Here is a 16,569-nt window from a genome sequence, read left to right on the forward strand (position 1 = left end):
AACAACACCAACGTTGTGTTAAATTTTAACTTACAAAGTTTGTGTGAAAACCTTGCAATCTGCAAAAAGCATTAATAACTGATTTGTGTTTTACAAACAAGTAAGGCGTTATGGTTAATGCAATTTCACTCTGCATGGTCATATTAAAAGAGCTCATGTCTTATTACCGACGAAATCCCAGCCTTCCTTTCTCCTTTACCAAACAGGCAACATATATAGGGTAAGGTTGCCAATATTGTACCCCCTAAGACAAAATAAAAAAATGTAGGCAATCTACTGAGTAGAAACCTTAATTTTCAATTGGATTTCATAATTTAGGGACTGTTTGTTGTAAACATGTTTAAAAAGCTCAAAATTTAAAAAGCGTTAAGTCTCGAAGAATCAAACTAAAAAAATAGCGCTAAGAGTACAGTTAAGGAAACTAGATCCTTAATTGTACCATTGTAATCCGATATTGTACCACTTTCTTGATTTCAATTACTTTACAGCTTTGCAAATATTTTATGATTTTAGATTTAAGGGATTTAAAGAACTGATTAAAAGGAATGGTTTTTATAAAATCAGCAGTTGGAAATATTTTACCAATGGGTAAGCTAAGATTAAAATAGTGAAGGAAGGTAGATATTAAAGATAGTTATACTAAATAATGTAAAACAATATATACTATATCTATTTAAAAACAACCACACTAAATATTGTAAAATAAAATACATAAAAACATTATTTTTCGCAAAAGTTTCAAATATATTACGTCTGTTTTTGATTAACACCTGCACAGCCAACATGACACCAGCCTTGACATATTGGTAAAACTGCACTAGAGAGTGCATCTTTTTAAGGACTGCCTGTCAATACAAGAGTAATACTGAAATTTTTCTTATTTTGTTTAAGTGGTGAAGTTCGTTTTTTAAGTATGGATATTTCTCTAATTGAAATCGCAAAAGGAATTTGTTAAACTTTACACGCATTTTTAGCGGTCAGAATGGTTGCGTCGGTACAATTAAGGATATGCCTTGAGGTACAATTTACGCAACTAATCTGACATTCAGTTAATTAAAAAATTTGACTACTAAAAATAAGATATTTTAAATTCTAGGTATTTATTTTGAATTTAGATAAATTATTCTTTAACATAAGTACACTGAACAAATCATATCTTCCGCTTTTTATGTGAAATACGCTTAGCCATAAAAACCTAAAATAACAAATCTCCATTAAAAAACCAGCAAGAGCTTACTCTGGCCTTAAGGAAGTTGGATGACAAAAAAAAAAACAGTTGACTACTTAATTTTATTCAGCAAAGATAAAAAATAAGTTAAAAAACTTTTTGTGGGTTGTAAAAATAACGAGTTATGTTAAAAGTACAATATAGGCATCGGTACAATATTAGCAACCTTACCCTACCGCGTTTGTCTACAGGAAATGTTGTTGGGTGTGGTTCTAAATCTTTTAGAATGGCATCATCTACGCTTTTTGGTGTTACATTTAACTTTATTACATTTAACATATAATAATATGCCCAACATCGATATTAAATTATTAAAATTTTAATAATAATATTTTGTATTTAACGAAATTGTAGTATTTATTAAAAGTTTCAATTTACCATATATTTGTTATTTACAAATTTTTGTCTAAAGCGCAAAATTTTAAAAGCATTAATGAGAAATCAAGTCTTGAAATCTTTACAAATGTTAACGTTTTAAAAAGAAAATTAAAAAAAGAAAAATCATCGACAACGATTGAATAAATTCTAATTTTAATTTTACAAAGAAAAATAGTAAGATTGAAAGAAGCATTTTTTGTCTTAAAGATTTTTTTGAAGCAATAAATAAGATTTAATAAGTGATAAATAAATAAGAATTCATGAAAAAAAATTATTTGTACAAACACGGGGCCCTGGGAATCTTCCCCGTCCACCCCCATCCCACCCCCTCTCGGCGGCCATGGGTATAATTGTTGAAGATAGGATTTGAGGAAATAATGGTTTTTAGGGATAATATTTAAGACTCTGAAGCATTAGGTAATATTATGTTAGGATGGACTGTATAACGATCCGCTACATGTGCAACATTTGGGCATAGAAACTTTCTCATCTACGTGAGTCTTTAATTTCTTCATCTACGAAAGTCTTTAGTTTACTCTGAACGTTTGTCCGAAAATATTTTTACTACTCCCAATCTTAGGGCTTATGCTATTTCTTCCCTGAGGCTTTCACTTCCCAGTCTAGACCAAGCAATGCAAAAATTCTGCAAAAAAAATAAAATGTTTCCATCGTGTAAAAAAATGACTCAGGACCATATTTATGTTTTTGTATAGTTTAACTATTACTACTTTTTCACAATTCTTTGAATATTCTGGTTTCACTTACAAATTTTAACTTTCAACCAAACACTAAAGGGTTGAAGTGAGAAATTTGCCACCATCCTCTTTGGACGGTTTTTCTTGGCGCTTTTGATTTCCTGAATAGCTGTCATCAACTCTTCATAAGTTATTCCAGATTTGGTTTGCAATTTCTTTAAACACTGTTTTGTTGATCGTAAAAGACTTTCGAATCATTCATCCCAATTGGGGGTGATCGCTACATCAAAATGTCGTTTGATTGACTTTGATGCGGCAAAAGCTTGAGTTTCCTCCGCTGCAAACTGCAAGCCATTATCTAACAAAATTTCCAACAAAACACTATGCCTTGAAAATAATTACCACAGACCAAGAATAGTTGTTGCTGTCAAACAATAGAGAGCAAAATCTAAATCAAAAACACGGGAACTGAACCATGTAAGTAAAAACATCATATAATTATTTAAGTTATCAGATCTATGTATTGGCTTTAGATAAAAAGGGCTTAACCTACCTTAATTTACTTAAAAGCATGTTTTTATTCAAACGACTAACAAGCAATGGTGGAGAAATTGGATGAAAGTGTGGCTTTCCTCCAAATTTTCAACATTTTCATCAATTAATAACATTAAGATTTTCAAACCACCTAATATTTTTTAGTTTTAATTTAAAATTATTCACGAAGTGTAATTCCAGACAGTGATTCTTAATTAACGTTCACAGCCTCTAAGTTTTGAAATGTCAATAAAGGAAAGGTTAGATAACATACTCTGCTTGAAATAATGTTAGTTTTTTTAGTACCATCAAAAATTAAATCACAAACTGACCTTGCAATTGCTAAAATATTTAAAAAATCTGTAGCATTAAACCAAAAACAATTGTCTTTAAAGTTAGTTAAAAAGGATACGTTTGAAATCATATCAACTGGATTCCGATGTATTTCCACATACTTCCATTTTTCGATATCATAAAATTCTCTAACTTTTAGATCTATATTTTGAACTAAAAGGTTAATATTTCTCAGCTGAAAAATTAATTCAGAAAGGCAAATTGTTGAATCAGTCTAACAATTAACACGATAAATGTTGTGCACACAGTCTTTCTCAACATTAATTATCTATTCTGCTAGTTATAAATTAGCATAAGTTCAACAAGAGTTATAGTTGTCTTACTTACTGAGGCTACCCTTGACTGAGAGGCGTTCAAAGTAGAGCAAGAATGCGCCTTATCAACAACGAGAATATATAGATATAACGTTTATATGCCTTATTACTTGCATTAGAGAAACCATTTAGTTCGAGATTATAGCTAAGCAAAAAGTTAGACGAGTTAAGATACCACCGAGGAACCATCACACTGCCTGAAGAAAGATAGTTATTTAAAACAGATTGCCTCTCAGTTAATATTTCTCCATCAAGGTAATCTTCCCTACCCTACTTGCTAACAATTAAATTTTGGAACAATATTTTAGCTTAACTACCACTGGATTTGTAAGTTGCAAAAGGTCATATATGCTAGTAACAAATTTAAGTACTTCTTTTTTCTTGGGATATCATTTGCCATTTTCATTAAATCTTTATAGTAAATTATTGAAATATATAATTGCGTCACTTTTCACTCAGACCAATATGAAGATACGCGCTTTCTCAATATTAACCAGAAAAGCAACTTTTCTTTTTTTACAGAAAATAATTATAGTTCGAATAAGAATGTTGTTAAACTTGGACCTGCGTGAATGGAATTGTTGAGAGATGGTCCAAATAATTAGGAACTCGCATCAACTACCATACGAACTTTAGTCGTAACTTTGTCAAAACGTCTAACTGGTCTATGAGATAAGTAGTGTACATCACTCATTTCCATGATAACTGATGGGATAACTGATCTAAATGTTTTTATAGAAATTAAATAATTTCAATATTAACCAGAAAAGCAACTTTTCTTTTTTTACAGAAAATAATTATAGTTCGAATAAGAATGTTGTTAAACTTGGACCTGCGTGAATGGAATTGTTGAGAGATGGTCCAAATAATTAGGAACTCGCATCAACTACCATACGAACTTTAGTCGTAACTTTGTCAAAACGTCTAACTGGTCTATGAGATAAGTAGTGTACATCACTCATTTCCATGATAACTGATGGGATAACTGATCTAAATGTTTTTATAGAAATTAAATAAATTGTCTTTTTAAAGCTTTTTATTGAGTTAGCGTTTACGGTTAAAGCATAAAGAATAGTTATCAGGAAATGTTGAATGATTTTTGAAAAATGGTAGATGAATTACATAAGAACCAGTGGTTTCATCAAAAAAAATGCTATTTTAAAATTCACGTAAGATATGATTATTCTGTTTGCAACTATCACCACAATACCATAAATCTCTTAAAGACTCCTTCAAAGCAGCTTCTTTGTTAAGAAACTCAGATTGAACTTTAAAATATGAGCAATAATTATACTACAACTATCAATTCCTTCATCAAACACAAATCCACTAAGAACATCTCCTTTGAGTTTAAATTTAAATACAGCCGAACCAGGCTAACCACAATACAGCCGAACCAGGCTAACCACAAACTATTGTGTTGTATAAAAAATTAAAATCTGCTCCAACAAGAATATCAATGTCTACAGAACAATCATCTAAAACACTCTCTGCTCATTTTAAAGCCTTCAAATGGATATAATTGCTTCTGGCAAAATTAACCTTCTGAGCATTAACAGAGGCATAAGTATCTTTTATAAGGCTAGGTATAAAAATGAAAAAGTCATTCAAATCTTTAATACCTTTCTATTACTTCCGTTTCATTCCTGTTTCCAAAACTTATTATTGTTATTTTTTTAAGATCTGTTGTTTGCAAATTAAAAGTATACGGATAAAGCAAGTTTCAAAAAGTATACGGGTCGGTTAAAAAAACTTATCGCTTGGTATTGCTTTAACATGAGCTGTTTGTAGCAACACTGAATGTGCATACTTTGTTAATGTACCAGCTATTAATTGTGATTTTCCTTCTTCCTATTTTCATTTTTATGTGGAGGAGGTTTCTCATAACACACTGATGCATGTTGAAAATTGAAATAAAACATTTTATTTTCTTTGAAATAAAATGCTTTAACAGTTCAATTTTTTGAAAAACGTATAAGGTTCTAACCTTTATAACTCCTAAAAATTCTGAGGATTATGATCTTTTTCACAAAAGATATATCATAAATTAGTTTATCAGTTGTTAATTGGTTTGTTATTGGCACTGAAAGTTCCCCTTGTTCCTCTTAATTTGAATTTCAAGGTTGTCATAGAATTGACGAAAAGATAAAAAATACTTCTTATGTCACTAAATTTTTTAGGATAACAGTGCTCTCAGATGAGATTGTATAAGTAGCTGCTTATTATCAAAACGCTTTTTCAACTAATATTTAATTTTTCAATTAATAAAAAACTTATAATTATTATTGTAAAGGGCAAGTCAAGTTATTGTTGAAAGACCTTGCCCCTCTTACAGGTTACGCAAATATGTTAGCTTCTGTATTAAGGTTTTCCATCTAAGGAATGCAATTTTAAAGGCGGAAGTTTTAACGCAGATCTACTTTTGTTTGAAATAGTGATGAGCTCATCTGATTTAGTGTTAAGGTGTCTATTTGTAAATTTATTAGTCTGAATAGTTTTGGCGTTAAAGTATAACAAAATTTGTTGATAAAATCTCTTCTTCTTATAATTCAGTTTCATCTTCAAATCAATATGTGGTTTCTTTGTTTAAATATTGTACTTTGGAAAATTGTTCATCAAAAGTGTCATGTAAGCTTGGTCAGACTGTCAATGGTGTTGTCAGCTGTCTTAAATTCCTCAATACCTTTAAAACCTTTACAGACACTGTACAGAATTAATGTTGGTAGTGTTGTCAAGTGTTTTTTCATTTTTATACATATTATTGCTATTTCAGTTTTTCGAACTTTTTTTTATAAGTGTTAAAGTCTATGTGTTGAATATTAAGTTGCTTAAAACTTGATGATAAATTCTTTGGTTTCTGCTAGCTTAATGCAAATTTTTATTCTAAATCTTACGTCTCTATTTTTGAACTACTAAACTGCCCTGCGTATGCATGTGAGACCGTTTTATATTATTCCTAACTTTTAATCTAACAACCTTTCTAAAGTATTACAATAATTATTAGTATTGTAGTCAGAGAATTAAAAAGACTATGAAGATTATTGTTCTATTATTTTAATTTATTAGCAAAACACTTTTTAAAACATTCTGAACTTAGTTTTAATCTCTTCTTTCTTTCCAATGAACAAAAATTTCAGCGTAAAGCTTTTGTTCAAAGTAAACTTTATTTTAGCACAAATGTTGAACTACAGTCAACAAATACGTGAAGAGGGAAAATGGTTTCGTACGTTATTATTGCGGCATGTTTAATAAACCGTAAGTAAAAATGTAATGCATTATGAGTTAAATATTAAAACAACAACAATAATAATGGTTATAGTAATACGAATAAAAAAATGGTAATAATAATTATTATTGCATTACAGCTTTTGATTTGTGGCTGTTGTTATTGTGTCTGATACTTTTTAGTTGAGAACTTCAAACGCATTGAAGCCACATTAAACAAACGTTTAAATCGCCAAAAACGCTCGGTTCTTAAAGACGAATCAACGAAATGGCCGGGTGGTATTGTACCGTATAAGTTTAATAACTTTGATAGTAAGTGTCAATCATATTCAGTGACATTCAATGACATTAAGCATCACGCTTGATGTTAGTGCAATATATGACAGTAGCTTGAAAAAAAGAATAAAGTCACTGTGTAATTTTAAACTAAATGATCACCTGCTCTCATTTTTTCATTCAACATCAATCAGCATTGTTATCTCTCACCATCAGCCAATACCGCTCAACATCACCCAGCATTACATATTACCGTTAAACGTTACTCACCGTCACTCATCATCATTTAACAGTTCATCATCACTCAAAAGCCGTCTTAAGTTAAATAGTTAAATGCTTCACATGTATAGCAAAAGCTATTTTCTTCTTTTTTTATTACTACAATTGCAAAAAAATGTCTCAGTACAAAATGATTGTAAACTTTACTGGACGAGAAGAAGTTTTAATTTTTAGACGGAAAAGAAATATTGGCAGCTGAAGAGTCAATGATGCGCATTCAAAACCAGACGTGCATCCGTTTTATTCAAGCAACTAATGAGACAGACTACTTGTTAATTGAAAGAGTTAAAAATTTTCAACCGTAAGTATTTTTGTTAAGGAAACAAACATTTTAATGGAAAGCAACTATCAGAAACTCCGCATGTACACGCATGTTTACATGTAAATACATTCTGATTTTCATGTTACATGTCTTTTATACTCTTTTATGAAGTAGTTAACAACATTGAAAAGTTGCTTGCCTCCTTTTTGATAAAAGATGATCATCCCTTGTTTCAAACATAGTTGCTTGGCAACTGTTGGCTATTATGAGGATAGACCACACAACATGACGTTTGGTAACAGTTGTCTTGAAAGGCCAATCATGATTCACAAACTCATGCGTGTACTGGGTTTCCTTCATGAACACCAAAGAGTAGATCGCGATAATTATATTTTGGTAAATATTTCGAACGTGCAACCAGGTAACTATGATTTTTTAGTTTTCAAGATAAATGTATTTGCATATATATATATATATTAGGGTGGTTCAAAAATAGGTCATTGTAAAACTTCAACTAGAGTGGAAGCTTATAAGGTGCCCAGATAATGGTTTTATATATAAAATTTTTTTTTTTTTTTCGTTAATGTTCAAGGGTGGCCCACGGGCCCTAAACTTTTTTATTTTGATGATTTTTGTCAATTTTTCAGAAATTTCAACGCCCGTGAGCCACCCTAAAACAATGGAAAAAAAATTTAAAAAAATCATCAGTAAACTCAGAATGAGTAATAGAAACAAATAAAAATGCACTCTTAATAAAATTTTTTATGTAAAAATTTTGAATGAACCTTGAAAAATTAGGAAAACCGAATGTTTTGCTTTTTCAATCATTTTCTTTTGTAATTTCAATCATTTTCTTATGATGACATTTTTATCATTTTTTACAGTTAAACCATCAAAAGTTTTAAATATCATACCACAATATTGCATTTTATATATAAATTTGAGAAAAAATTTTTAAAAAATCCTTTTTTTTGTTGATCATGGTACAGTTTTGTTGACTAAAAAGTCAAATAATGCTGGAAGTAGCATTTGCTGCAAGATCGTTCTTCTTGGATCCTTGTTTACTTCTCTTGTAGACATGGTTAAACAAGAACATATTTTGCCTCTTTTCCTCCTTATTGGATTTCATAATAAGCTCCTGAACCAATTTGAAACCTCTCTCAGAAGAATCGTTGACTACATCTAGAAATTTGATGGTAGTCTCAAACTCTAGGTAAAAATCATTCAGCTCCCAGAACTGTTAAGGGGTTTTAAGCCACTGCACTTCCCCCTTCCCATGGCTAATCTTATCAAAGATTAGCCAAGATTGGACAGTAACAAGAGATGCTAGGGATGGAGGCTGATCTTGGGAGTAGTCTAGTGAGTGAAGAACCTTCTTATCTACTTCAATACGCTCCAGTTTGAAGATATTAGGTTTGTCCAAATGAGTATTATAGAGTTTCTGAGCTAACTCGTCTCTATCAGGGTAATTCTTATCAGCTAAAGCAAACACAACTAGAACTGGACTTAAGTACCAGTCATGCTTTGACATTGATCGGACTACTTCAGTAGCTCCAGGAAGATTTATTTCCATAAACCTCTTCATTTCCCAGAGGGCTTTTATATCCTATAGAAAATTTAACGTAAATAAGCAATATTCTATCATTATAGTTTACATGCTTTTTTTTTATTTTTATTGTAAACCTTTATTATTTTTACCTGATATGGAGAAGCAGCTGGGAACTCAGCTCTAAGGAACCATTTGGTAAAAAATATACTGACAAACATAGCCATATCAGATATTTCCTCTTTGTTCTCTTTAGTTAGACCAGGAATGTGATCGAGTAGAAGGTACATTTTCAGATAGTACAAGGCTTTAGCCATGAACTCGGCATGGTGTACAGGTCCAGGCATATAAAACCTGAACCTCTCCTCCTTAGTAACAATCATCAAAGAGAGCTCAACTAACTCCTGGTAATCTTTTCTTGATTTCCCATCCTGTATTTTATTAATTATTGTTTTTAAACATTAAAATACATACAAAAATAGTTAACAGAAAAATAATGTACTAGAATGAATGATTCATTTTACCTTCTTGTATGCCTTATTGTTAATTAAATCTCTGTAGAGCTGTTCAGATTCCTGTTGCTGTTGGTTTATCCAGGTTTCAGGTGGAGTTTCAATCCTCTTCAGGGGCAGTATATTTTTCTCTAGATCATTCCAGACTGACTTGATTTTTTTGAACAGCTGGTTATCTGGTCCTGTAGATTTACTACTTGGGTACATCTTACAGAAGTGAGTAATATGACGCTCCAGAACATGGTGTCGCCAGGCAAGGAGAAGAAGTGGCCGTCCTAACTTTTCTGACATTCTGGTATTTACACCTTGGAGCCTTCCAGTGTTTGATGCAGTGGTATCAAAACAGAAACATTGTACTTGGTTAGTGAGACCATAATTCTCTAGAAGATCATAAATAGCAATGAACTGCTGTTCTCCAGTTCCTGAATCAATAGGAGGAATACCAAGTAACTCAGCTTTTCCATTAACTTTCACTAGTATAGCAAGTCTATTCTGAGTAAATGAAATATTTCCTGTATATTCTTTTACTATCTTTCAATCAAAATGAACAGAAATCAATTTATGACCAGAGTTGGCCAGGTCCTTGATGTACTGTCGAATCTTTTCAGCTTCTAAATTGATCACATGTTCTATAGCTCTGAGAGAGGATGATTTAGAGACAACATATTCACCAACATTTCCTGAGAGAGCTATTACACTGTTAATGAATCAACAGAAGTATCTAATTCATCATGGTTTTCCACCAACTGCTCATCAGATTTCTCACTCACATCTCCACAAACCTTTTTAGAAGCTCTCTCAGCTGCCTTTTTGAAGCTGGTGTCAGTAGGTCCTATGTAACCTGTCCTTTTCTCCTTTTGCATTTTCAAGAATTTGATATCTTCTTTCTTGGCTTCAGCTGTTCTTTTTCTGTCCTGTTTTATGTCTTCAATTAATAATTCTATGTTATATCCTATCCAAAATACCATCTTAGATTCTGTTACAAAGTTCTCCCTCTTCATGATTTCTGCTGATTTTTTTCTATTCCTATGAGTTTGCAGCTTCTTGTAGTTATTCAGCAATGTTTCAACTTGCTTCCTTAAATTAATAATTAATGATGAAAGACTTATGGTCAAGTAATTACAAATTATATTAAAATTAATGAAACAAACCTAAGAGAATTCATTACATCACGAGTTTTATACCCCCAAGCTTCCAAGGAACCACCAGTTTAGACATAATACAGCAGTGATTCTTATCTTCTGAACAGGTTTGTGTAAAACCATTACTGTTGGTACAGCAGACAAGATTTTTCAGAGCAGCATAAGGTATAATTTTACGAAGGTGAAGATAATACTGAATAATCTCTTCTCCTGTGGCAAATTGCTTAAATGGAAGTGAGTCCCTTGATTTACCTACTAAGAATATTTCATCAACCCTTTTGCTTTTTTTTCCATGAATTTTTGGCATTTTATCTATTTAATTATAAAAGAAATAATAATACATAACATAATTTAACTTTATATATTTTCATATTTAAGAATAAACATATTTCTTAGATATTCACTTGTAATTGTTTTTAAGATTTGCTATTATTTCAAACACTTAATTGACATCGCTTGCAGTCTTATTGCCAGTTTGGAATAAATGTTTACAGTTGTACTCAGTACTGTTGTACGTTGAGAAAATACGTGGGTTATAGAGTAAATTGAAGTCTAGATTGTCTTCTAACTCATCTTAATTAACTTTAAGTTATTTTTAAAAAAATATTATTTACACTGGCAAATGATTTTCTATCCATATTTATGAGATTTTCACTGTAAAAAATGATAAAAATAATTGAAATTACAAAAGAAAATGATTGAAAAAGCAAAACATTCAAAATTTTTACATAAAAAATTTTATGAAGAGTGCATTTTTATTTGTTTCTATTACTCATTCTGAGTTTACTGATGATTTTTTTAAATTTTTTTTCCATTGTTTTAGGGTGGCCCACGGGCGTTGAAATTTCTGAAAAATTGACAAAAATCATCAAAATAAAAAAGTTTAGGGCCCGTGGGCCACCCTTGAACATTAACGAAAAAAAAAAAAAAATTTTATATATAAAACCAATATCTGGGCACCTTATAAGCTTCCACTCTAGTTGAAGTTTTACAATGACCTATTTTTGAACCACCCTAATATATATATATATATATATATATATATATATATATTTATTTATGTTACTGTTATACATATATACATATCACACCTGTCTAATATTCGAAATAATTTCTGAAAAGCTTCCCGAAAAAACGCTTTGGAGTGATTAATCTACATAATATTCCTGATAAGAAAAATCAAAAAATTTAAATCCTTAATGACCGTCCGAGCAAGAAATTTTAAAAATATGGTTTTGCTAAAAAAATGCGCAAACCTATTTTTCTAATATTTTGTAAAATAAACTATTTCTGACACATACCAAATAAAATATTGACATCTTTATACGAGTTACGGGAAAGTGTATTGCAACTAGTATTAATGTTTTGATTCTTTTGTTGCACTGCGAAAAAATGTCAAATTCAGCAAAAAATTATGACAACAGTCGAAAGTCTGTTTGCCACCTCTGTATTAAGAAATGTTCTAGAGAGCTGAGAAATTTTCTGATAGACTAAGCAAAGAGTCTGATTCCTGATGATATTGACTTCTTTGACACACGAGTCCCACTTGGAATCTATAATTCTTGCAGACTGCTTCTAAGAAAAAAGAAAAATGGCAAGAAAGTCCCTTCACTTTTTGATTTCTAAACTGTCATGTCTAGGCCAGAGACAAGAGGGCAGCAATATGACTGCCTCATCTGTAAAATTGGACACCTAAAAGCATTGCATAAGCATCCACTTAATTTTCCACAACAGCTTTTGCTATCCTACGAGGAAAAAAGATGCTCAAATTGCCTCTCCTTTATTGGAAGGGGGTATCTCATCTATTCAATCAATTTACATTCAGAAAAATAGTTAAGGCATTAGCTTTATAAGACTCCAAAGTCAGTGAACAGATTGCTTCTGCAGTCATTTCTTCAAAAGAAGCCTCACCTCATGGAGCCATAAGAATCGCACAAAGTGGTGGTGGGCGACCTTTGCTAATCATATCAGGTAACTAGAGCTTGCAAACCTTTAATCAGAAAGGAATCTAAATCTACATTTCTGGCAAAAAAACTAACCCTTAGCAAATATTACCCTTTTAAATCAAACCTGAACTTCTTCATATAATGTAAACCTAAAGATAGTTTATTAATATCTTTTATTTAATTCAATTTTTAAAGGTGCTGTCTGTGCAAAAAGACTCTTTGGCGATGAAGTGGTTCTAAAAGCACAAGACCTTGCAAAAATTCAGACAAACACTGGTCTATCTAATTTTAACGTCAAAAAGCTGGCCTCAACATTGAATCATGTCACAAAAACGAGAGCTGTTGAGCCTCAATTTCGAGCCAAGCTTCACTAAATCGGTACATAACTATTTGAACATTTCACTCAAAAAACATTATTGTGACTCATGATATGTCCTAATCAAGGCAGCAAATTGTGGATCACTACAAAAATCTTGCAACTCTTCTCAAAGGCATTTTGTTAAAAAGACAAGAACACATCGTGAAGTTTCGAATTAATGGTGGTGGTGTTTTCCTCAAAGTCAGCCTTAAAAGTCAAAAAGATAAAGTGATAGCTCAAGCTCAAGCTCTACTAGAAAAAAAGACATTGACATCCTGGACAGCTTAAGACAGTGGAGTGAGGTCTTAACTTCTAATTGCTGTCGCAGAGGATGTACCAGAAAACTATGAAAAGTTGAAAACAATACTCTCTATTATACTCTCTGAACCTTTTTTCTTTAAAGTGATATGAAGGTGGCAAACCTTGTTGAGGGCTTCACGCCACATGCCAGCTCACGTCCTAGCACATGGTGTGCCATTAACCGCAATAGGCTCTCTCAATGTGTAAACCTTCGCACTTTTGGATCCATCAGAAAATCTTACGCCTCTTTTAGAGCAGCTGGTTTAGACCCAAAAAAGGCTAAACAGTGTCAAAATGCGGTACATGAACCCCTATTGGATTTTTCTGACAATACTCTTGTTCTTGATATCATAACACCTATGGAGCTACATCTTCTTCTTGGTGTAGTAAATAATCTGTTTAAAACATTAAGGACTTCTGACAAAAAGAAGAAGAATGATCCAACGCTCTTCACATCAAACAAGAGTCTTTTCATGGAGGGCAATATGCTGGTAATGAATGCCGCAAACTCCTCAAAAATGTCGACGTTCTTCAAAGACCAGCAGAGGATGATTTCTCTTTTCATGTAATTCCATTCATTGACACACTGAAAAAATTTGATGCAGCTATTTTAGCATAGATTGGAAATCATCTGGATTCAAACTACTCCAATAAAATTTAGTAATTTCAACTGGCTTACCTCTCACTGACAAAAAGAAGTGTCACACCAAAAGAACATGTTATTTTCTTTGATTTCAAAGATTTCATTAATCGTCATAAAAAGTCTCTTGGACCATTTAGTGAACAGGCAAAAGAGGCCCCTTCATCACAGCTTGTGATGAAGGACCCTTTTTTGTATGTGTCATCCAGACTATTTAGAAAAGCTGCTTAGTTGAATTGCAGATTTCAACAGCAAGCGCATGTAATTCAAACCAAGTAAAGAAATCTTTCATCTCTACATTTTTATGTGATTTCGTTTTTCTCTTTCATTAATACTGAAAACTTAGAGAAACTGTTTTGTTTTGTAACATTATATTTGTAATGTGTTCAAAGAATAGAAATATATCAATCCACAGAAAAAAAAAGCATATTTTTTAGTTTTCAAGAGAATTTCTTGCTTTATTTTATTAAATCATATTATTTATTCCCTTTAATTTGATGCTTTTAAACTTTTTTACTGGATTTATCACTCATTGTTGATCATTTCTGAAGATAAAATTCATAGTTTAATACATCCATCAACAATTTTATTAAATTAGACAAAGAGGATTTTTTGAGGCCTTAGCTTGTTTTTCTAAATAGAAATTTCTTGCTCGGACGGTCATGAATTATTTCAATTTTTTTATTTTTTTATCAGGAATAAATGAAGATTAATCCCTACAAAAGGTTTTTTCGGGAAGCTTTGGAGTAATTATTTCCAATATTGGACAGGTGTGATATATATATTTTGTTACTGTAGCCTTCGTGTTAATTTCATCATCAACATCTTTTTTTAATTTATCCAAAAACGGTTTTGCTGCTAAACAAATGCAAGTGCATAATTAAAAATATAAATTTTTTCAAAATGCTCTTTTAAGGTTTTGAATCTGAATTTGAAAAAGAAGACCTAAACACTTCAACAACTCAAGGTATTCCATACGATATAAATAGCATCATGCATTACAAAAAGTAAGTTCTTTTGTGCAACTTGAACATTTCTTTTGTGATTTGTGTGTTTTGTGAACAAAGAGAAAGATTTTGTACTGAAAATGTTTTTTAATAAATATTAATTTTTACATATATTTAGTTTAATATTTTTCTTATTCCAGCTATGAGTTTTCAAAACACATCAATTCAACAACTAACATTGTTCCTACGGGTAAAGATTACATGACCATGTATTTTAAAATTGATTACAATATCCCGTTGGGCTCATCAAATGGTTTAAGTCCAAGCGACATTAAAAGAATTTCTCTACGATATAACTGCAGTGTACCGGTTGAGCAATCAACAACAACTATTGTACAACCAACAACAGCATTAATTAAAACCTCATCAGCCAATGCAGCTGTAATAACAAATGACGTAACGACAACAACACCAAAAGACGTTATGACAACAATAAAAACAAGTGAAGTTAAGATAACAACATCAAGTAGTGTAATGAAAACAACAACAAGTTACATAACGACAACAACAACGACGAGTTATGTAACGACAGAAACTATGACAACTAAAAGTGGTGTGACAACCGCAGCCGTTATGTCAATAACTAGTGCGGTCCCTTCAACACTAACGACGAAAACTGTCGTGACAACCATATCACCAACAAAGTTTAGTGATCTTTATTGGAACAACCTATGGCCGTCTTGGCTTGATAATCAGAAGCTCACTGGCATTAAAAGCTGCTCAGTATTTTTCCGACCAAGTATAATATCAACTTTTTTTGTCATTTTGTCATGTACTTTTCTTTTATAGTGTACATATATATTGTATTTACTTTAGCATAATAACAATTTTTGTTTATACTTCTCTTCAAACAAAGAGTTTTTTGAATTAGAAAAACCGGGTAAACATAAAACAAGTTGACAAATTTATCGAGCCTTTGCTTCATAGAAATACTGAGGTTATTAAGAACAATAGATATGTCATCAATTACTGATCTGACATGATTTTAATGATATAATCGTAAAAGTTCTACAAGTTTTGGAGTTAAAATTATGATATATTTTTATGGGCTGATGAGTTTTACCTGGTTCCTTTTCAAATTCTGGAAATGCTAGTGAAACTAAAGAAAAACATTTTAAAGTAGTTAAAATTGTTACTTAAGGAGCAAAACACCTTTCTGCTAAAAAAAACCATTTCAAAGTACATGGTTTTTACTTTCCTTTAAAGAATTACATATCTTTCATGAAAATAATTTCATTAATAATATGTTAAAAATAATAAAAATAAAATAAGGTGTTAGAAAGCAGTGTCTCATGATTGTTTTTTGGGAATCTTTTGCGGCGATATACACAGCTATTAGTGATAATGAATTAAACCTTTTTTTCATTATACAATAGTATGTATATAAACGTAGATTGAGTCCAAAGCTAAATAAAATCTCAAAGCTTTACAAACTTAATCCGTTTAGCTTACTTTTAAAAATTAAATTATTAAGCATTTATATAAAACTGTAATGCCAAAAGCATATGCTGTCTTAAAAACATAAAAAGTTCTATTTTAATAAAGGTAAAAAAACTAGATTCATATTAAAGGC

General features: G+C 31.2%; 1 protein-coding gene across 3 annotated transcripts; it reads left to right on the plus strand.

Annotated features, from left to right (window-relative positions):
* Positions 1 to 5,939: 5,939 nt before the first annotated feature.
* Positions 5,940 to 15,851, plus strand: LOC145186145 (zinc metalloproteinase nas-1-like). 3 transcript variants are annotated; one of them, XM_090098600.1, is made up of 7 exons: positions 5,940 to 5,966; positions 6,057 to 6,758; positions 6,912 to 7,040; positions 7,458 to 7,584; positions 7,788 to 7,966; positions 14,906 to 14,996; positions 15,137 to 15,851. In XM_090098600.1, exons 2-7 carry the CDS (start codon positions 6,719 to 6,721, stop codon positions 15,783 to 15,785), a joined length of 1,215 nt encoding a protein of 404 aa, XP_089954726.1. In that variant the 5' UTR covers positions 5,940 to 5,966; positions 6,057 to 6,718; the 3' UTR covers positions 15,786 to 15,851. The 3 variants fall into 3 exon arrangements, with proteins under 3 accessions (XP_089954726.1, XP_089954727.1, XP_089954728.1); XM_090098601.1 differs by lacking the exon at positions 5,940 to 5,966 and having other exon boundaries at positions 6,662 to 6,758; positions 7,717 to 7,966; XM_090098602.1 differs by lacking the exons at positions 5,940 to 5,966; positions 6,057 to 6,758; positions 6,912 to 7,040; positions 7,458 to 7,584; positions 7,788 to 7,966 and adding exons at positions 8,314 to 9,498; positions 14,686 to 14,759.
* The last annotated feature ends 718 nt before the right edge of the window (positions 15,852 to 16,569 follow it).

This window comes from Hydra viridissima, unplaced genomic scaffold, assembly GCF_058129835.1.
Source record: "Hydra viridissima isolate aposymbiotic clone 2 unplaced genomic scaffold, HvirCarnegie_v1 scaffold_9, whole genome shotgun sequence".
NCBI lineage: Eukaryota > Metazoa > Cnidaria > Hydrozoa > Anthoathecata > Hydridae > Hydra > Hydra viridissima.